General features: G+C 45.7%; 1 protein-coding gene and 1 non-coding gene across 2 annotated transcripts in view; both read right to left on the bottom strand.

The window, feature by feature from the left end:
* Positions 1–6,857: 6,857 nt before the first annotated feature.
* CDH26 (cadherin 26) overlaps positions 6,858–23,048 on the bottom strand; it is a 29,429-nt gene continuing 13,238 nt past the window's right edge. The window contains 10 exon segments of the mRNA XM_044919056.1: positions 6,858–7,016; positions 7,018–7,205; positions 7,316–7,421; positions 9,079–9,208; positions 10,334–10,602; positions 12,719–12,747; positions 12,956–13,112; positions 15,167–15,295; positions 15,493–15,659; positions 17,425–17,572. Coding sequence (XP_044774991.1) covers positions 6,858–7,016; positions 7,018–7,205; positions 7,316–7,421; positions 9,079–9,208; positions 10,334–10,602; positions 12,719–12,747; positions 12,956–13,112; positions 15,167–15,295; positions 15,493–15,659; positions 17,425–17,572 — 1,482 coding nt within the window.
* LOC123326068 lies at positions 19,892–19,999 on the bottom strand. The gene has a single exon (XR_006540858.1). It is a non-coding gene; the product is annotated as a U6 spliceosomal RNA (small nuclear RNA).

The raw sequence follows: 23,048 nt of genomic DNA, 5'->3' as shown, positions 1-23,048 counted from the left end.
AGGTGCTAAGATAACATGATTTTGCAAACTTCATCCACAACATCCGACTTCTATTTTGTTTCCAGCAGAACCACTGTTTCTGCTGATCGCTTTGGTAATGGGTGTATATTATAAATGTCACTGTGCTCAAAATGGGTACTAATAAGAAGCAGTTCTTATCTGTTTTACTTATAATGGCATTCTTCCCACGATCTCATTTGAACAGAAGAATTTTGCTGCTGAAAAGGTTTAGGAACAAAATCGACCAGAGGGCTTAGCTCTAAACTTCTGTGAGCCTACAAAGAACACAGAGGAACATTCAGGCCTTGGCCAAGTTCTTAGCGACTCAGCAGCAAAAAGAATTTGCCAGAGACTGAAAAACTCTATGCTTCCGAGTCTAGATATGTGTTTTTTAATTACTTCTAATTCATTTTTCCACACAGACCTCTCCTTTTATTTTATTTTTATGTTGGGTATATTTTTTCACATTTCTAATTTTCAGGGCTTCTCACAGCAGTTAGCAAGGTAAGGTAACCCTTTCCATAGTAACACCTTCACCTGTACTTACAAGAATAGAATATTCGTTTCTTACTCCTCTTGGCTCAAAAAGCATGTCATAACCCTTAAATTTAAAAAGGATGAAAAATACATAAATAAGTAAAACAAAAGTAACAAGGATGGGAATGTTACTGGTTTCATATAAATTACCCAAGGATGCAGACATATGACTAGAAATTCTTGCAATCATATTGCTTTTAATTTCTGCACTAAAGGTACCATAATTTTCATGAGCATAGCTATCCGTAGCAAAAATCCATGGGTAAGCTTTTCGGTTGCTTGTTGGGGATGGGGTATGAAAATGTGAGATTTTCAAGTCCCATCTTTGGTCCGCAAAAGCCCAGTAAGCCCCACTTTGTGCCGTGGGCATGGCCTCAACATTTTGTGAATGAGGTAAATTCATCCCTAGGACCCAAAAATGGCTACATAATTTGCAGTAACCAGTACAAAATTAAAAATGTGGGACCACTTGTCCAAATATTAAAACTTTCAAGATGGTGACCGTAGAGCTTTAAACCAAGCACAGGGACCCGTGTGACTGCCCAGGTCCATCCATGCCCATGAAGCCAGCCCTGCCAGGGCCAAAGGGACACAGTTAGGAATGCAGAAGCCCTTTCAAGGGTGGGTTCACAGCATCATCTTTGTGTAAAAAAGAACAGCATGTTTTTATATTAGCTCAAACACAGCCCAAGGAAAGGTAATGAAATTATAGAGATCTTGAATTCTTTTTTAGAAGTTTTCCATCACAAAAATTGTAGCTTTTTGAACCTTGAATATCTTTTAGTAGTTGTCAAAAAATTTTACATTTTTTTGTTAAATTACACCTACTTATACTGGGGGAGTCCAAATAAGGTCTCTATTTGAGACCTCTATTAATAGTGCTACACCAAAGTCAGTTTTCTGGTTTTGATAAAGTATTATGGTTATGTTATCCTCGGGGGAAGCTGTGTGAAGGGTACACAGGAACTCTCTGACCTATTTTTACTTCTTATGAGCCAAATTATTTCAGAAAAATCATTTTATTTTTTTAAAGATTTTACTATTTAAAGTGAGATCCATGCCCAGTGTGGGAATTGAACTCATGACCCTAAGGACCAAGAGTCACATGCGCTACCAACTGAGCCAGACAGTCACCCCCCAGAAAAATAATTTTAAAATGCAAAGCAATAGTTCTAGAATTTGTCATAGAGTATATGAAGACATGATGCAGGAGGATGTCAGGGCTCAGTTGGCAGGAGGCCTGAAATTTGATTGGGGCCAAAGCCATGCACTTGTAACCTTACAGATGATCTCAGGTACCCTCAGATGGACATGAGAAAAATGTATTTATTTGTGGGTGTTCTAAAAAGCATCATATTTGATCAGAACTATCAAATAACAACTCTTTAACAACCAACAATAACCTTAGCTAGTTACATAAATGAGAAGGTTTTCACTGACTTGTGTTTGTTCTACTGGTATGACAGAATCTTCTAGAAGGGCCACCCCTCAAGGGAACCAACTGTCAATCATTAGGGGACTTACCACAACAAGTAGTGAACTTCTGTAATGCACTGAATTCCCTGAGACGAAGTATTCCTTGTCCAGTGCTCTCGCTGCAGGTGGTAACATGTCCTGTAGATCCTAGGGGGAGACGCTGATTTACTCAGAAGATGTGTGTCCTTACCACACCTTTCCCTTGCTCTATGCTCATATGCACGTAAAAGCGTTTTGATGAGGAGAGGGAGAATGGGAGTAGAAGAGGGAAGGTGGATAGATGCAAGAGAAGACTCTCAAAACAGAGCGCATGGCCGGCCATGACTGTAAGCGGGGCCTCTAACATTCCATCTGTAATACCGTAGATGCCCGAACATCGAGTATGTGCGTGCCTAAGACCTAGCCAGTGACCCAGACAAATGAAACTGTCTAGATTTAGGGATGAGGCTGTCGGCAATTTCTGCTTTGGGTGTCTATTATTTTATGAGTCCCTTCAATAATTAAACAAAATTTCAAAGAGAAAAAAGCAGGCAATGGATCTTAACAATGGTTAAAGATAATCCATGCTTTGCAGCATGGATTTTAAAATATCAGGTTACCCAATAAATCATGTGACAACTTAACTTAGGGAAGGTATGTGAATGGCAGCACAGTTAACCAGGTACATAGGTGCAATTTCTATCCACGAGGTGCAGTGAAGGGAACACAGAGACACGTGGAGAAATAGGAACCAGAGACCTTGGCTTCCTCCCCAGTAGATGGAGAAAGGCGATTACCCTCCCCCAGGGGTTCTGGCGAAGTGTCAGTGAGATGGTGCTTGCAGGGTGCACACCCCAGGGCACAGTCAGGAAATCAGAGCTGTTGTTGTGTTATCAGGAGCGATTCTTCTGGCTTCTGGGAGCTAACAGACCAGTCAGGGAGGAAGCACCACCAGCCCAGCTCACACAGTGCCCGTGGGCAGGAGAAAGGGCGGTCCTCCCCCAGGAGCATGGATTGGTGGGTAGAATGCCCGCTGGGCCTGCCCCTGCTCACCCCCAGCCAGGCACCTGCTCAGTGATTTATGGCAGCCCTGGATTAACTCACTGTTTTTGAAGTGGGATCATCTAACCCGTAGAGAAGGGAGGGTTTAACCAGTTTGGGAACACGGGCTTAAATGACGTTGAATTGCATGGTGAGAAGATTATTCCCCTTCTGACTCGTCATCCACACTCCTAATGGTGGGGGTCTCTGTCTGGTGCCAGCATGGCTTTCCCACCTCTGCCTTCCTCACAGACGGGGTCGTTGGATGCTGTTGACCTGTTGGCTTGCGTGGCATCACGGGGCTTTGCAGGTGAGGCTGGGTGCAGGCGGGCGTGGAGCGGCCTTGCCCAGGGACCTCATGGATGTGGGGGCAGGGTGGTGGTCACTGCCATGGGAACCCTCTGCAAAGCCACCTCTCCGTCTAAACCCGAGCAGCAGATAGGCCGCGCTTACCTTAGCGCCCAGCTCAGGCCCGGCCTCAGCTATGTTGAGCAATAGGACTGGCACCTGAGCCCTGACATCTGGCTTTCCCTGTGGGACACACACGGAGAGAAATATGATGGGGTTGAAATTACAGACAGCAGAAATAAAAGCGCAGAGCAAGGAATGACATCCCAAACACGTATCAGCGCCGTCACAGAAAACATCCAGACCCTGGAAAATACACCTATCCCATAAATCCAGAGGACTCCTTTGGAATTGCTGGTCGGGAGGTGGAATTTCTTGTTGATCTGTGTCTCATGGGGAGTAATGGTAAATTTTGATAGGGTCTCAGAGTCTAAAGCTCATTATCTTCCAAGGCTGGTGGAGTTGCTCTCGAGGTCCCCAGGGTTAGGCGGTGCCGTGTGTTCATTCTGCAGTGAACACACGTCCACCAAGGGCCCAAATGTTGCTGGGGCTGGATTTCTCTTCTCAGAGGGGAGCATCTGTGCAATCTTGCAGACATGACAAGGTGGTAGATTCATCAATAGCATCTTGGATGAAGTGAGTCCTCCCAAGAGCACAGAACGTCCCTGGGCATTCGCGTATGCGTGGAATAGTCACGGAAGATGGACGACCGAGGAGAAGTGTGTTCGCTTTGAAATGGCCTGACTTACCAATGGTTACAAAGACATAATTAGTAATTACTGTTAATAATACTAACATTGGCAGCCACTTTTATCGCGCCAGCCAATGCCCTAGCCTGTGCTAAAGATTTCAGATGTTAGTTGATTAAATTGTCCAATAAACCTGAGAGACAGAGCATTATTAAGCTCTCTTTATATATGAAAGCCAAGGATTGGTTAGCTTCTGTGTTGGATAAGCCACAGTTTTGGAATCCAAACCCAGACTTGCTGGATCCCAGGCGCAGAGCCTCAAGGATGTGATGGTAGAAGCAAAGGCATGTCCTGAGCTGTGAGTAGGAGACAAGGGGAAAACATCTTGGGACAAGAAGGGGACAGAGGAAGCCTCTATCATCCCCACGACAGCTGGTCCTTGACCGGCGCCATCTTGCCACCAGAAGCGCCCGCAACCTGCCTGGCCCCAGCTCTGCAACAACCAAGCTGCCCTTCCACACCCTCTGCTTCTCTAGCTGCTTCCTTCTCCCCAAGACACAACCACTGAGCCACTGGCCAATAAGAAGAGCACCTGGGCCCATCACCACCTCTTCCACCTTGGCTATGCCCACAGACGCTGCTTGGGGAGGCAACTTCCCCACTGGTCTCCTCCAAGCTCCGCTGCCTCAGCCCCATCCCGTCCCCACACTGGAGGCTGAGCTCAGCCCCTGGGCCCAGGAGCCATGTCCATTTTCCTGGATAACAGCATCAGAGCAGAGTGAAACTGCCCAAGGCAAGGGATCCTGTCTGCCTCACGGAGCACTGCTATTTGTTAAGATGGTTTCCTTCTCAAAATTACACAAACAAATCAAAACAGTGAAGTGCAGCTGTCATTGCTGGGGTGGGGAAATTTTTCTGGGGGTCCACTGTCTGGAGAGTTTGGACTGTACCTCCTGTCTTCTGGACCCCACACCAGGAAGGGCTCAAAGCAGGCCCACCTGCATGCACACCCCTACCATCGCCCAAGGCTGTCACTTCCCCCTTCCATCATGCCAGGAAGGAAGAGAAAATGTGAGGAGGACCCAAGGGATCTTAGCTGGCCCCCAGCTTCTCCAGTCACCAATCACTTTTTAGAATATCTCCCTATCTACTCCAGCATAATGCCAAAGTTAATTGGACTGTCTTTTCTCAAAGGCATCTTACTTGCTGCAACATGTCTCATCCTTCCGGGAGAAGATCGTGGGTGGAGATCTAAGACAGCAAGATGGGGCCACCCGTATCCTCTGTGCAGGAAAGACTGTGTTCCCTTTGGACATTTCTTTGACTTTCAGTTTCTAGACCGAGCACCCTTAGTTCCAGGTGAAGACAGACTAGAGAGCTCACAGTGCCTTCATCTGGTTGCCCGGCTAACCCAGCCCAGAGCTGTTGTGAGGATACACGGCAAGGTCAGCATCAGCAGGAGCAGCTTTGAAAATCCATCAGTTACCTGCTGATTACCTTGTGTCTGGGGAAGGGTGAGAGGTTTTCACGGGCACGTCGTCTTCGATCAATAGCTGATCTGTTAGGTTGATTTTTATCCTCCCTGGTTCACAGGGGAGGATGTGGGGCTGAATGACATGCTCAGTGAGATGAAGCTAATGAGAAGCAAAGCCCAGGTCTTGTCCCTGCCAGACCAGTGAGTTCTGTGCCCAGCCGCAGCTGGGCAAGGTTAGAAGGGCGGGCGCTGCCTCATCGCCACCCCAGGCATTTCATTAGTGAGCCTGACACACTTCCATCTAGAGGAAGTCCCCCTGGTGAACACCATCTCCCCCTAAGCAAGGCTTCTCCACCTCACGTTGGGACAGACCCTTCTCTGTGCTGGGGCTGTCCTGGGCACGGCCAGGCGTTCAGCAGCCCCCCTGGCCTCTCTGCATCCACTGGAAGCCAAAACCATGTCTTCCCACCCCAACCAAGTTGCCACCATCAAAACTGTCTCTAGACATTGCCAAACGTCCCCTGGGGGGCAAAATCGCCCCCAGTTGAGAATTACCGGCCTAAAATAATAATTCAATTTAGTTGAGTTGGACAGTTTTCACAGGAATCTTTTTCCCATTTGCTACTCAAATATAAGTGAGCGTGATGAAGCAACAGGGGGCTCGATGGGGGGAAAAACACGTGCGTGGACTACGGACATCACTGTCAGGAAACAGGAAGCGTTAATCTCCACTACCTGGGTTGAAATAGCTTTGCTCTTGTCGCTACACGTGATCAGAGTCTGCTGGCCTTCCTCAGAGCTTCTGGGCCCGACTTCGGACACAAAACAGCGTCGCAGCAGGAACAGCAGAGTGGCTGTAATGAGACAGAGCAGGGAAATGAGTTGGGCAGCTCATCGTCAGCAGAGGTTTCAGCAGGATCTTGTTCTGGTGATTGGTAACTCAGCCATGAACAGACATGGTCAGCTGTGTCTTGATCATCTCCATAGCTATATAATTAGTGCAGCTTGGGGCACAAGTCGGTGCTAGATAATTATTGGTTGAATTGATCAATACCATGTGACCAATAACATTGTATTGTTTATTTGAAAATTGAGCTTGCTTATTCGTGTGCTGCAGGCCCAGGAGCCTAGATATCTGCACATTGCTGCCCCCAGTGTTACTGCGAACCCCAGTGTTCCTCTATGGGGTCCATTGCTATAAATTGCTGTCTACTGAATTTCTAGAAGCTACTTTTGCCAGACGGGTAGCATGTCTGACCAGGTTGGGAATGTTTGACCTGAGTCTGAGACTCTGATGAGCCTAAGGGTCATTCTCAAGGCATCCCACTGATCTCTGCCATCTTCTGCTCCCTGGCCCAGAGGACTCCACACTGCTGGCTTACAGCCTGAGAAGAGGAGCCATATCCCCAGGACAGCCCCTGCAGACCCTGACCTGCCAGAATCATGAACACTGCACAGGGAGGGGCTAGGGTAGCCCACGAGGAGCCCAGTTCCTATGACTGCAACTGATGCCTCCACACACGAGACTCCACCGGGACAGAAACAGACCCTTACGTGGACAGTCTGCTTCTGGGAAAGTCCCTGTTTGTCTCTGATGACCAGTGGCACCGAGTAATTACCCGGTGGGAGGCTTCTCTACATTAAAAGTTCAACTGACCGACCTGCAGAAGGGAAACAGACATTGCATGTGTTGACTTGCTCATTTGCCCATCTGCCCAACAGAGATTTACTAAGTCCCTCCCATGCACCATGGCTCTGTTCAAAAGTTAGCCGATTTCAGACTTAAAGGGAACAGTCACCAAGACCACGCTCACTTCTATCTGACACCAGCTGTGAGTCCAGGGGTTCTCAAGACCGTGCTCAGGTTTGAAAGTTCTCTAGAAGGACCCATAGAACTCACTGAAGGCTGTGCACTCATCATTATGGTTCATTGCAGCAATAGGATATGGATTAAAATCAGCCAAAGGAAGAAGCACATGGGGCAGAATTCAGAGAAGCACCAACCACAGAGCTCCCAGTTCTTCAGCAGAGTCACGATAGTGTCACTTCCCACATCAGTAAGTGACATAATGCTTCGAGTGCTGTCAGCCAGGGAAGCTCCCCTGAGCCTTGTGTCCAGGATCTTTATCAAGACTCAGTCATGTGAATCTGGTTGGCCATCCAATGGCTGACTTCGGTCCCCAGTGTTGCTGGAGATCAACGGATGCCCACGTGACCCAAAGCCCCCAACCTAAATCACATCTGTATCTGATTGGCACAAGACCAAGGTAAACAAAGACATTCCTTTCAGGCAAGACATCCCAAAGGCCTAAAGCTCACCTCCCAAAAGCCAAGGGCAAAGACCAGAGCTCTTTTGGGGCAATGTTCAATGGTTTACTACATACTTTGGGGCTGGGAACTGTAAACATGAGCTCATAGTTTCATCTAAAAAATATGCTACATTCTACAGACACACTGATAGAAGCTCAAAGGAGAATGTTGACAGCAGATGCCAGTGGCTTTCTGGTAAGAGCACCCCAGTTTTCCTTTGGGAGAGCCCCCACCTCCTGAACCAGCCCATGCAGATCAGGAGATGCAAAGCCCAGACCCCATGGGCTTTGGTCAGCTGCCCCAAGAATTATTGTGGATGGGAATTGGGAGGGCAGATAGGCTGACTGGTTTCTGTTGATCTCTTGTTTTGAGTGGGCCTCACTTTCCTGTTTCTTTGTGTGCCTTGCGATTTTCTTCTTGAATGCTGGGCATTTGGATCTAACCATGCGGGAACTCTGGAGATCAGATTCTCCCCCTTCCCAGGGTTTTCTGTTTTTCCTTATTGTTTTATTTTTTTAATTTTTGTTTGTTTATTGGACTGCCATGGGCTGTCTCTGTGCTGAGGATCAGCCTCTCAACTTAATGCCCTCTCAGGCCTTTCCTGGCCCTTTCCCTGGGCATACCGGCCACCTTCTGATTTTCCTCATACAGGTGGTGGTTGTGGAATTGTCCTAGCCTTTAACGTCTGGCTCCCGAAATAGGGAAAAGCAAACAATGAAGAGGGGAAAATGCAGGCACCTGTCCATCCAATCCCCGGAAGCCACTTCAGCTGGCAGGGGAGGGGTCTGCCACATCAATGGAAGGGCGAAGCCAATGGCTGCCTTCCTCTTTGGCTGCACCTCCAGGAGTGAAAGCAGCAATCAGCCAGCAGAGCACTGATCCCTGATATTTGGGGGACAGAGATTTTTTTTGCCCACTCTGGCTCCTGCAAACTCTATGTTTGGCCATTCCAGGAACAGGTGCACAGCTCCTGGCCACTGGCTGGGGATGGGGAGGAGTTGCTGCTACTGTGCTAAGAGCCATAATTGACCAAAATTAACCACAGTTTACCATCCAAGCCTTTCTCTGGCAGTTGCAAGCCTTCAATAGAACCCAGAGTTCCAAAACAGGTACGTGAGATTCTTCCCATGCAGTTGTCTGGGTGGGGAGACAGATTCCTGGTGCTTCCTACTCTGCCATCTTCCTAGGGATTATGGCAACTCGATGGCTAAACACTGAGCAAACCCAGTGGACGCCCACAGGTGGATGGAAGAACACAGTGCGGTCTACACAGACAGTGGAGGAGTATTCAGCCTTGAAAAGGAAGGACGGTCTGCAACCTGTTACCACATGGATGAACCCGGAGGACGTCGTGCTGAATAAGCGGCATAAGGCAGTCACAAAAAGACGAATACTGTATGATCCCAGTTCTCTGAAGCACCTTGAGTAATCAAATTCACAGAGACAGAAAGTAGCGTGGTGGTTGCCAGTCAGAAGGAAGAGAGATGGGGGTCTCGTTTCATGGGGACAGAGTTTCAGTTTTATAAGATCGAAAAGTTCTGGAGATGGACGGTGGGGATGAATGTGCAACTGTGGGAAACAGAATGCCACAATGTGGCGCATGTTCGCTCAGACTCCGAGATCTCTGAGAAAACTCGAGATTGCAGGGTTAAAAATAACCCGAAAGGATCAGAGTGAAATGCCCTTGGAACGTGTGTGGTCAGTTCTAAAGTACGCAGCAGAAGATATTTTGTAGATAGGAAGCCAGCTGTAAATGGCACACTGGGCACTCTCCTCTGTTCCTTTATTCTGTTTTAAAGATTCTTACGTGCTTGACTAATCCTCGGTACATGGAGGAGTGTGCCTTCCTACGCCCCTGCTGTAAACCATTACAGATCTATATCGCTGTGGAAGGTATGTAAGAGGATGGAAAATAAACCTCGGCACCTGCTGTTTGCTCGAGGTCCCCTGCGGCTCGCCATACTGTCATCTCTTTTTCTCAGTTCTTTCGCCACCCCAGGTCCCCGACTCTCTGAGGTCGACGTGCAACAACATGAATGTACTTAATACCCCTGAACTGTACACTTAAAAATGGTTAAAATGGTAAACTTTGTGTTAGATATATTTTACCACAATTAAATTTAAAAAACCCCACTTCTGTTGCCCAGAAGCCAGAGGGCTGCCAATTTACAACTTTTAGTAAAAAGGGACATAGAAACACATAACAAATTATTTCAATATAAGAAAAATGGTATAAAAGCGACGTGTGCTAAGTGCAAGGGGAACTTCCCCGGGGGGGAGGGGGTCAGCGACAGCTATAGAAGGAAGAAGGCACTGGACGTGGGCCATCGGGCCTTCTCCTGGTGGCTTCTGGTATTTTCATAACTGAGCTGGAGTCAACCTCACCCGCCCGCCAAAGGGCAGGTTTCCACCAGGAATGCCTGCGGGTAGGTGGCTGGTTCTGTTTAAACGACCACACTCCCCGTTCCTCTCTTCTCACCTTATCTGGCCAGTAGCTCTGTCTGGATCTGTAGCATTGAAAATTCCCAGCTGAATTCCGGGCCTGACGCCGTCAACCTCGCTGACGACAAAGCTCCTGGGGTAAAAGGCTGGTGGGTCATTGGTGTCCATCACCTGCACGCTCACAGTGGTGCTCACCGCCGCCCCCCGGGGCCCCTGGACCTGGCCCGCCTCACAGGGGAAGAGCGGCTCCTCATTCTCCACAGCGATGACAAGGCTTCGTATAGGGTGAGTTTCATAATCCAAGGGCTGCGAGTCCCAGAGAGAGGGTTTCAGGAGCACCTGCTGCTTCTCTGGCCGGAGAAAGCTCAGCACATGATCACGCGCACCCAGAGTGCATGGCTTTTGCAATTCATTTATTATTTATACTGTCTTTGGTAATGATCAAAAGACAGTGGCCAGCCCATTTTCAAATCACTTATGGAGTTCTGCTTTTTTTTTTTCCCCTCCCCCTCTCCTGGTTGAAAAGAGCCACCATCGAATGCAAGCTGGTACAGCCACTCTGGAAAACAGTATGGAGGTTCCTCAAAAAGTTGAAAATACAGCTACCATATGATCCAGCAATTGCACTACTGGATATTTACCCCAAAGATACAAAAGTAGGGATCCGAAAGGGTACGTGCACCCCAACGTTTATAGCAGCAATGTCCACAATAGCCAAACTGTGGAAAGAGCCAAGATGTCCATCGACAGATGAATGGATAAAGAAGATGTGGAATATATACACAATGGAATATTATGCAGCCATCAAAAGGAATGAGATCTTGCCATTTGCAATGACGTGGATGGAACTGGAGGGTGTTATGCTGAGCGAAATAAGTCAATCAGAGAAAGACATGTATCATATGACCTCACTGATATGAGGAATTCTTAATCTCAGGAAACAAACTGAGGGTTGCTGGAGTGGGGGATGGAGTGGGAGGGATGGGGTGACTGGGTGATAGACACTGGGGAGGGTATGTGCTCTGGTAAGCGCTGTGAATTGTGCAAGACTGTTGAATCTCAGATCTGTACCTCTGAAACAAATAATGCAATATATGTTAAGAAAAAAAAAAAAGAAGAAGAAGAAGAAGGTAGCAGGAGGGGAAGAATGAAGCGGGGGAAATCGGAGGGGTAGACGAACCATGAGAGACGATGGACTCTGAAAAACAAACTGAGAGTTCTATAGGGGAGGGGGGTGGGAGGATGGGTTAGCCTGGTGATGGGTATTAAAGAGGGCACGTTCTGCATGGAGCACTGGATGTTATGCACAAACAATGAATCATGGAACACTACATCTAAAACTAATGATGTAATGTATGGGGATTAACATAACAATAAAAAAATTTAAAAAAAGAGCCACCGTCCATCAGACAGTAATGAAAAATGTAACAAAAACCATAATCTAATGAAACATTAATGTGGCAACTCTGCTGCAAAAAAAAAACGGGAGCTTAAGGAAATACAGAAATTAATGATCACAGTTACTCAGGGTGCAAAGTGGGCAGTGACTTAAAAGGACTGAAAAGCTAGGAATATTTGAGATATTCAATCCCAGGCATCTGGCATGGAGTACCCCAGAGCCTTGCTGTTCACAGCATGGTTGGGGCCCACGGGCATCACCCGGCACTTTGTTCCTCTGATAGGCGGGAGCCCAGGTCCCACCCCAGACCTTCCGACCCAGGCCTGTCTTTCAACTTGATCCCCAGGTTGACTCACCAGCATGGCACCAGGACACTGGTCTCTCCAGGGTCTAGCTGAGAGCAATGGAGTCAGACCACCTCAGTCAGAACCGCTCCTCCGGCTGTGTGACTTCATGAAAACGACCCAACCTATCTGGGCCTTGGTTCCTTATCAGTGAAAGGAGAAAATAATACTTTTCTGCAGGGCCAGCTCCTCATTAGGCACAGCAGGCGAAGTCCAGGGGCCCACAGGACTTTCAGGGGCCCATGCACACCTTCTAGTGTCTTTTAAACTCAGAAGGAAAAAAATGAACTTTCAGGATCAGAGAAAATGTCTGAAATATTTTATCACATCAGAAAAAAAAATAAACATTTTAGGACCTATATAAATCTATTTTGTCTCAAACAGAAAAAATTAAATGTTGAAGAACTTGGCACCTTGTCAAAAGTAATTTTCAGTATTGATATTGTTGTGGTGGGGAGGCTCCACAAAGGCAAAAGGGCCAAGGGCCTGCAGCAGCCGGCACTCGTGACACAGCCTGCCCCCCTCACTGGGCGCCCCTGGGACGCACAGCATGCCACGCCTCACATGCGTGGCCTGGCGGGCACTCCCGACGCTAGCTGCCATCTCCCATCAGGACTCCTGCGGAGAGGGGCCCGACACTGCAGCCACCTGGCAGGTGCACCTTCCCCGATGGCTTTACCTTGATCACATTTAAAATCCCTTCATTGGGGGGCGCCTGGGTGGTTCAGTTGGTTGGGCGACTGCCTTCGGTTCAGGTCGTGATCCTGGAGTCCCTGGATCGAGTCCCGCATCGGGCTCCCTGCTCAGCGGGGAGGCTGCTTCTCCCTCTGACCCTCCCCCCTCTCATGCTCTCTCTATCTCATTCTCTCTCTCAAATAAATAAATAAAATCTTAAAAAAAAAAATCCCTTCATTGGTCTCGGGGTCAGTCAGAATGTCCAGATGTCCCTCTTCATTGCCATTCAGTATGTGAAATTTTACTCTCCAAGCTGATGTAAATGGCAAGTCACCATCTTGGACCAGGAGACGCGACACGCTCTGGCTTGTGCAGCCTTCAGAAATCTGAATCCTGTACTGGGAGAGGCAATCATCATGTCCATGCCATGGGGATAAAGACACACAACTGAAAAAGAAAGCAAGACAGAAAATGTAAGTCCCTAGCACAAGAACATAGATATATGCTATTGAACTTGACCTCAAGCGATCTGAAGCTCTGTCCGACCCATCACAACAAGCATCTGTTCCTTCTCCCTGTGACTCGTGTCTACAGCCGAATAACTTTAAAAGTCCTCTTAAATCCAACTCGATGCACTGTTTTTCTAAGAATCTTTAAAATAATAATGCACATCCTAGTTTATGCTGCTAAAAAAACCTAACTCTTCTAAAATAGAACTCTTACGGTAACTTAGATTAAGACAATCATTTTTCTAACACATATAGATCTTTAGCTTGTTACTCAGTGCTTTTGGTGACAAGATAATTTCTCTTTGACGAGTACATGGAAATAGGGTTTATTTTCCTTTGTTTTGAGAGCAGAGCTTTTTACTAAGCCAGAGAAGGATTTCAAAACAAGGTTCGATATGTTTCAGTTATTCTGTACTGTTTGGTGAGGTGTTTTCATTTGAAAACAATTCAGCTTTTCTCTATATAATTTTTTTTAAGATTTTTTTTGAGTAGGCTCCATGCCCAGCATGGAGCCCAACGTGGGGCCTGAACTCACAACCCTGAGATCAAGACATGAGCAGAGATTACGAGTCGGACACAACCAACTGAGCCACCCATGCACCCCTTGTCTATACAATTTTTAAATTTTTTTTCAAACGATACTTTTTGAAAATAATTGTAGCATTTATTAATATTCAACAAAGGCTCCAATGTGTCAGATTCTGTCTTAGGTGCTGTGAACAGGATGGGCAAAACTCCATCCCCAGGGAGCAGATGATTAAGTGTGTGTGTGTGTGTGTGTGTGTGTGTGTGTGTTGGGTAGGGACAGGGAGGAGGGGGTGGATGCTGTGTTGGGGATTGAACTAGGTCGTCGGGAAAGGCCTCACTGAGAGAGGTCAGAAGTAAAATGCATATTTTTCTTTTAAAAAATGCATATGAGAGAGCAAAAAATATAAAATAGGAAACAAATCCTGAGTGTTTTTAGCAATCTTGCGTATCTCAAGTGGTGTGGCATTTCCAAATGATCTGGAATGTGGGTTTCAGTGCTTTCTTCAAGCATGCAGATTGGTAGCATCTGAATTCCCATGTGGAACCCTGTATGTAAATCAGGTGATCTGAGAAAGGCTCAGCCAGAGCCCACCTGCTCATCTTCCCTATTCTAGAACTCCAGATGTTGTGGAAAAGCTCAGGTCTAGATTCTCACCCGGGGGCAAACCTGCCCCCCAGGGGACATTGGGCAATGTCTGCAGACATTTTTGGCTGTCACACCTGGGAGGTGCCCATGGTATCTAGTGGGTGCAGGTCAGGGATGCTGCTAAACATCCTACGGTGCACTGGCCTGCCTCCCCTGATCCTACAACAATGAATTTCCCATCCCCCGTCAATTGTGTGGAACTGAGAAACCTCCATGTAGAGTGAGCATGGATTCTCTATCTTCCCTGTGCCTCGGCTTCCTCGTCTGTAAGACAGAAATCATGTGTGAGTCCCAACAATTCAAAATGAAAGCATGCATGGGGCGCCTGGGTGGCTCAGTTGGTTAAGCGACTGCCTTCGGCTCAGGTCATGATCCTGGAGTCCCGGGATCGAGTCCCGCATCGGGCTCCCTGCTCGGCGAGGAGCCTGCTTCTCCCTCTGACCCTTCCCCCTCTCATGTGCTCTCTGTCTCTCTCATTCTCTCTGTCTCAAATAAATAAATAAAATCTTTAAAAAAAAAAAAAATGAAAGCATGCACGTGAAAGCTCTGAGCACAGTTTCTGGCACAAAACAGTAAAAAAACGTAAGCTTGCAAGTCTATTATTAAATGATTCTATATCAGGTTGGTTGATGTCTTCATCTAGTTTAAGTGATCTTGGAGAATGACATGTATCTTGGGCGTTATGGAGAATTCCCTCAGCAAAACTGAGCCTAGAATTTGGGGCCGTTTATGCAAGGCCGTGGCGTCTGAGGAGGCCCAGGTGTCTTACGTTCTCCTGGGTAAACGTGGGCCTGTGGTTGTTGCCTTCTTGCACGTTCACATGAACCGAGGCTGTGGATGTCAAGGGAGGTTCTCCGAAATCCTTCGCTCCAACTAGTAGTGTAAACCACGGAGCAGTCTATGTGGGAAGGAAAAGAACAGTCAAGCCCTTCAAATACAGCAAAGGGAAGTATTAATAAAGTAATAATCCATTATAGCAATTTCAATAGCAAGTCCAGCCACAGAGGGTTTTCCACTACAAACATAAATCCTAAGTCTGGGGCTCCGAGATAGAGAACACATTTCACTTTTTAAAAATAATAAAATCAACATAACCTCATAATCTAAGCATCCTGAGAGTTGTATTTCTCCACTAATATGGTCAATCTGGAAGCCACTTTCTTTCAGTGACAGTGTTTGAGAAATAAGGAAATAAAGGACTTGAGAATTTGGAGTATTTTCTTCATCCAAATCAACTGTTAACATCTGGAAAATGGGTTGACCTGGAAAGAATTGTTTTAACAGTTACTATTGACCAAAAGCAGCATATCAAACCAGTAGAATGATGATTCTTTGCTAAATGACATTAAGGCATCCACCAGAATGGACTGAATATTTAAATATAAAATCAAACTATAGACATACTATAAAAACTAAAAAGGAATATTTAAATAGTCACAAGAACTTTTTTTTTTTTAAGATTTTATTTATTTACTTGAGAGAGAGAGAAAGAGTATATATAGGGGGAGAGGGAGAAGCAGGCTTCCCGCCGAGCAGGGAGGCGGACACAGGGCTCAATCCCAAAACCCTGAGATCATGACCTGAGCCAAAGGCAGACACTTAACTGAATGAGCCACCCAGGCACCCCTAAATAGTCACAAGAACTTTCTAATCACGATTGCAAATGCAGAAGACATAAAGGAGAGAATTGATAGATCAGACAGATTTTTAAAGGTGTGCCAGGAAGAACTATATAGACAAAATTTAAAAAGAAATGATAAACCAGGAAAACATGTAAAATATATATGGCAGACATAAACATTCTTAATACAGAATGAGAAGGTTAAAATCAAGAAGAAAAATGACAAGCACAGGAACAGAAATGGACCAAGAAAGGAACAAGTATCTGGTACACAGAAATGGACAAGAAACCTATCAACATATGCAAGCACTTAATAATCAAAGATGAACCCCGTGCCAGGCCCCCCAGATGTTGCCGGTAGGTGAGTAAAGCGGAACACTTAAATTGTATGTGCAGTCAGAACCAGCCATTCTACTCTTGTAAATTATGCCAAGTAGATAATGCTTCAATGGACACAGATTTAGCTCAAATGTGTTCACTGAAGCATATTTTGTGAAGATAACAAAAAGTGGGCATGGCACACAAATGTCTAACAATAGGAGATTCGTTAAGAAACCTTAAAGCACATCCATGAAATAAAATATTACACAGTAGGATGCTGTAGGAAAACACTTTTAGGTTACAAACAGTAAATTTGCTGTTTTAGAAGAGAAAATTCATAAATATACACATATGAAAAAGCACACCCATACATTTGTAAATATTTATTATATACCCCTATATATTTTGCACTATGATAAAGATGAAAAATGCATTGGTAATTATATATAAAATCAGGGAATATATATACACATAGATAAATATACAGCGTGTGTACATGCACACACATACAAAATTCAAAGAAAAAAACAATATAAACTAAAACATTAATGGTACTTAATCTCTAATTGGAAGTATAAAATAAGCTTTCTAGTTCAGTCTTAATTTCTTGGAATTTTCCAAATTTTCTAAAGACTACTTTGTGAAATAAATAATGTTTTTATGTTATTAAAATAGATGCACATTCTAGTGAGAGTGGTTTGGATTTAAAGACTCACAGAATCTATAGCCCAGGAACTTTAGATGTCATCTTGTTGCCATTTTACAGGTGAGAAATTTACAGAGATATTCAGGAAGGCACCGTTCAGCTCTGCCTTTCTCCCTCAGTGCATCTGACCTACTTTAGATTGGTCTTTACATATCAGCTCTTGCAACAGACACAATTTCCACCTCATTTTATTGCCAATACAAAACGATACTTACAGACCTCCAAGCATTCTGCTCAAAACCAGAGCCTGCCACCTTCGGGATGAGAAGAATAAAATTTCTCCCTAAAGACAACGAGGATCCGGCACCACAACATGGAAGCAGATGGACCAGAGGGGACCAGAGGGGAGAGGAAGCCCCCACACTCCCGCCGCACGCACCTGCAGGGTAGTGCTCCTTCACACTGGTGTTGAATTCCTTCTCGGGGAACTGGGGTGCGTGATCGTTCACATCGCTGATCCTAATGTTGAAAATCAAGGAATTATCCATGACCTTTCTTGTTAAGCGATCCACAACATCAAAATAAACCTAGGAAGCAGAGAACTGTGTTAGTGTTGCAGGATCGTTTACTTGATGGCACGATATATGTTCACGTCATTGCACGGTTTGCATCCTCTCCTGCGTCAGCCGGGAAGTTTCTGAGGGCAGGGATCTCATCGCTGTCCTTCACCTCGTGACCCCAGGGACTGACCACAGTGCTGGCTCAGACAAGGCACTTAGTGAACATTCGTTATGATCAGGTTCTAATCTCAGTTTCTCTACCCGGGTGAAACATAGCCAGGTTGCTCAGGAGCCTCAGTTTCTGCTGTCGGTGCTGTCATGAGAAATACAGACTGCTAACCAACACTCCTGAGACGCTGCAGAGGGCAGACCCTTGAATGTTTCAGGGAAAGGGAACACTGAAAGTAACTAGCCCAGCTGCTGCCATGTTGTGGGTTCTTCAGTGGTTGGGGACGTCACTTCTGTGCTTGAAGAAGGAGGGTTCGCTCGTCTCAAACATGCAGCGGGAAGTCTTTCCTCTCAAAAGCTCTCAAAGCAATACTTTAGGCTTCTTACTTTAGTCCCTTAAGAACTTTAAAAAAAGGAGCAAATCGGGCTGCCTGGGTGGCTCAGTTGGTTAGGCATCAGACTCTTGATTTCAGCTTAGGACACAATCTCAGGGTCATGGGATCCAGCCCTTTGTGGGGCTCTGTGCTCAGCTTGGAGTCTGCTTGCGATTCTCTCTCTTTGCCCCTCCTGTCTCTGTCTCTCTCTCTCAAATAAATAAATAAATCTTTAAAAAGGAGCAAATTAGGGGCGCCTGGGTGGCTCAGTCATTGGGCGTCTGCCTTCGGCTCAGGTCATGATCCCAGGGTCCTGGGATTGAGCCCCACATTGGGCTCCCTGCTCAGCAGGAAGTCTGCTTCTCCCTCTCCCCCTCCCCCTGCTTGTGTTCCTGCTCTCTCTCTCTGTCAAATAAATAAATAAAATCTTTAAAAATAAATAAATAAATAAAATAAAAAGGGAGCAAATTAAACTCAGAAAGAAGGAAATAATAAACACATATATCAATAAAGTTCAAAATAGCGAAACACAGTCAACAAAACCAAAAGCTAGTTTGCCTTCCCGTATAAAGTTTGGGATCAGCTTGTTGAGATCTATGAAAAGTTCTGCAAGTCTTTTGATTAGTTTTGAGCGGAATTTATAGATAAATTTGGGAAGAATTATTCCTTTAATATTCAATCTTTCAGTCCATAAATACAGTCTCTTTTCATCCAGTTAGGTTTTCCTTGGTTTCTTTCACTAGTATTTTATAGTTTCGAGTAAAGAGATCCTGCACAGATTTTAGACTTATGCCTAAGCACTTCATTTGTTTTGGTAATATTATAAATGATATTGTTTTTAAAATATTGATTTCCAATTATTCATTGCTAGTGTATAGAAATACAATTGACTTTTATATATTAACTTTATTTCCTGGGACCTTGCTAAAATTGATTTTCAAATGTTAAAAATAGGCAAAGGATTTGAACAAATATCTCTTTCTCCAAAGATATACAGATGGCAAATAATTCCTCATTCCTTTGGCGGTTTCTTACAAAACTAAACATCCTCTTACCATGCAAACCAGCAATGATGTTCCTTGGTATTCATGCAAAAGAGTTGAAAGCTTATGACCACACAAAAACCTGCACACAGTTGTCTAAAATGGATTTATTCATAATCATCAAACATTGAAGCAACCAAGATGTCCTTCACAAGGTGAACGGATAAACTGTGGTCCATCCAGACAGTGGAATATTATTCAGCACTAAAAAGACATGGGGGGAATCTTTAGTGCACATTGCTAAGTGAGAGACACCAATCTGAACTGGCTGTATACACACCATATGATTCCAACCATATGACATCCTGGAAAAGGCAAACGTATGGAGATAGCAGAAGGATCACAGCTGCCGAGGGCTCAGGAAAGAGGGATGGTTGGATAATGGGGAGCACAGGGGAGTTTTAGGGCAGTGAAAATACTCTATGTGGTACTATAAGGGTGGATACATGTCATATACAATTTGTCCAAACCCATAGAATGTGCAGCACCAAAAGCGAGCCCTAATGTGAACTATGGGCTTTGTTAATAATAATGTATCGTATTGGCTCATCCACTGTCATAAACGTACTGCACTAATGTGCGACGTTAACGAGAGAGGAAACTGGGGGGGGAGGGAAAGAGGGGGAGCAGACACCCTGTACTTTCCACTCTCCTCTTCTGTCAACCTAAAACAATTCTAGAATAAAGTCTATTAATTTTTAAAAGTCCCTACTTATAAAATAAAAAGTGGGCAACCATATATATTATTTATTTTTGTTTTTCTAAATATGGAATGCTTCACAAATTTGCCTGCCATCCTTGTGCAAGGGGACATCCTAATCTTCTCTGTATCATTCCAGTTTTAGTCTACATGCTGCCAAAGGGAGCACCATATATATATATATATATTTAAAAAAAGAATTATCTATTTCTTTGACAGAGAGAGAGCCAGAGGTGGGAGAGGCAAAGGGAGAGCGAGAGCTGAGTGCAGAACCTGACACGGGGCTCGATCCCAGGACCCTGAGATCATGACCTGAGCCGAAATCAAGAGTCAGATGCTTAACCAACTGAGCCACCCAATACATATAATATATGTTATATATATTATATATTGTTGGCACCCCAACATATATACTATATTATATATAATATATATATTAAAATAAGTCTAATATGACATTGCCACTGAATCTCTGTTGCTCTAGGATAAACAGTGATTTTATTTGTTGAAAGCTGAAGAGATTGTGGGGAGTCAGCGCTGAGACAGAAGGAGTTCAGAGTCCCAGAAAAAGGAGTGGGAAGGGGTGACATTGCGCGGAAGAGCTCTCCGCTCTGGGAACAATGCTTTCTCAAGGGTTGTCTGCTTGCAGGTACAGAGCCCTGCTGGGGGGACACTGAGCAAGCACGGGCTTTATTCCAGGAGAAGCAGCTTCAGTGAGGCCCAGGACCGAGCTCCTACATAGATCACCTCCTTCCTGCCTCACAGAAGCCTTAGAGGGAGGCATTCTTGGCGCCCTACTGTGGACCACGGAGAGGTTCCGTGGCTGTCCACTCAGTGCAGCCCAGATTCAAGTCCAAGTAGATGTAGACTTGCCTACACCATCACTCCCCTCCACAGCCACCCAGAGCCCACAGCAGGCAGCTTCACCAGCCGGGGGTCTTAGCACCTTGCCAGCTTCAGGCAGAAATCTCTCCTTTCCCCAGAGCCCACAAGATCTCCACTGCACCCACCTCCCTGGGCCTCTTTCCTGCAGACTTGTTGGCATCCACTCATCAGCTTCCACCATGGTGGTCCCACCAGCTGTCCTCCAGTGGTGGCCTGGGCCCCAGGCTCTCCGGGTTCAGCTGTCTCCTCTCCCCTCAAGACCACTGCACTGGTCTGCTCCCGGGAGTCCAACATACATTTTTAAATTTCTGTTCAAGCAAATTGGCTTTCTCCCACACCATTTCCACATGCTCTTCTATAATTTATGACTGCGCGGGCATCTCTGCTCCCTAATCCCGCAGACTTCTGGCCCCAACACAGCGCCAACTGTAATCCTTCCACTTAAAATTAAGAACCCCATGTTTGTTTTGTTTATTATTTTATATTCCATTTATTATCCTAAAAGCTACATCAGAGATCGTCAGTTCTGTTAGATGCCTGAGAGGCGTAAGTGCTGTTTATTCTTTGGCAAGACGCTAAGAATTTCGGGGACTCAGAATTGCAATGGAGAAAAGAAATGTCATGGATATTTTCTGCACTTGGAAACGGTTTTCAGCCTTTTGTTACAGCCTTAAGATTTAGATCCTTGAGTGACACACCACAGTGCGGTGACATGATGGAGGGGCATATGACCACTGAAATGGCACATGCTGGATATGTACTCTTAGTCACAGACAAGCACACGGGAGTACCTTAAATGCCAAACACACAAGACAAAGTCACTTGTATGCATAGGTTTCAAGTAGGCAAAGATGAGTGCATTGGCATAAAGATCCACAAATGATGATTTTGAGGAATATAAAAGAATGACTTGGGTGCCTGGGTGGCTCAGTCGTTAAGCGTCTGCCTTCAGCTCAGGTCATGATCCCAGGGTCCTGGGATCGAGCCCCGCATCGGGCTCTTTGCTCAGCGGGGGGCCTGCTTCTCCCTCCCTGACTCCCCCTGCTTGTGTTCCCTCTCTCGCTGTGTCTCTCTCTGTCAAATAAATAAATAAAATCTTTAAAAAAAAGAATGACTTTCCTGAGTGTATTTGTATCCGATGAAATTGAGCATATTTTGATATAAACAGACGAGACTCCTACACAGAAAAAGTCAGACTTTTCCCCTTTCCAGCTGTGTCTTAAATCTTCCAGGAATTCTCAGCTGGTGACACTGCATTCTTTGCAGGCTTACGGAATTAACAAGAAGTCAGCCCTCCCCACCCCACCTCCCAAACACAAGTTTTTATATGTTTTGGCTAATTCTTGTGACTCCTTCACTCTTCCCCAAGAACACAGCAGTTCTACTGGGAATGCCTTTTGGCCAACCCTCGGGCTGACTTCGTTTCTAATACATCCTGGCTTTATGCATGGCCAAAACCCGGTAGCAAGCATCCTTCTGCAGAAGCAGGTGGCTGAGCCCGAAGGCCCGGCCTGTGTGGTGTTTCTGTGACTCCTGCTTAGCCCACTTTTCACAGCTGGTAATCCTTCTCATCAGACTGTTTCTTGTCTTCCTAGCATGTATGGTAACCCCTGCTTGCTAGTTTCCTATATCTGCTGCAACAACCAGGTGCCTTACAACAAAATGTGTTCTCTCACGCTTCTGGAAACTAGAACAGGCTTGGTTTCCTCTGGAGACTCTGAGCCTCTCCCCCAGCTGCTGGGGGCTGCCAGCAATCCTGGTGTCCCCCGCCTACAGATGTATCACACCCGTCTCTGTCTCCAGCCTTCTCCCCTCTGTCCTCTGTGTCCAAATCCCCCTCCCTTTATAAGGATGCCAGCCACCCTAATCCAGTATGACCTCACCTTAATTTGATGACATCTACAAAGACCCTATATCCCAATAAGGTCATATTCACAGGTACCAGGGGTAGGACTTGAACCCATCTTTTTGGAAGGCACAATTCAACACATAACACCCTGGAAGAAGAGACTGCATTCTGCCATGCTCATTCATTCATGGAACATAATTGACTGAAAACCCACAACGTGCAGAGCCCTATTCCTGACTCGGGGGAAATGCGTTCTAGTGGGGAGATTGACCACCCACAGAGAACCAAACACGTTTCAGGCATACAGTTCAGGTGGTGAGAAGTAATAAGGAGACAGTAAACCAGGGACATGAGACAGAGCCACGGGTGGGGGCACGCCTCCAAATCCCCACCCTGTCTTCCCTCGTGGAAGTTCACAGTCAAATGACGGGCCAGCTAGCAAGTGATTGTAGAGTTTGGTGTAAAACGACGGCTGTGATAACGG

The sequence above is a fragment of the Neomonachus schauinslandi genome, chromosome 10 (genome assembly GCF_002201575.2).
Source record: "Neomonachus schauinslandi chromosome 10, ASM220157v2, whole genome shotgun sequence".
Classification (NCBI taxonomy): domain Eukaryota; kingdom Metazoa; phylum Chordata; class Mammalia; order Carnivora; family Phocidae; genus Neomonachus; species Neomonachus schauinslandi.
The sequence above is the reverse complement of the archived record's forward strand: the minus strand, read 5'-3'. Positions and strand labels throughout refer to the sequence as shown.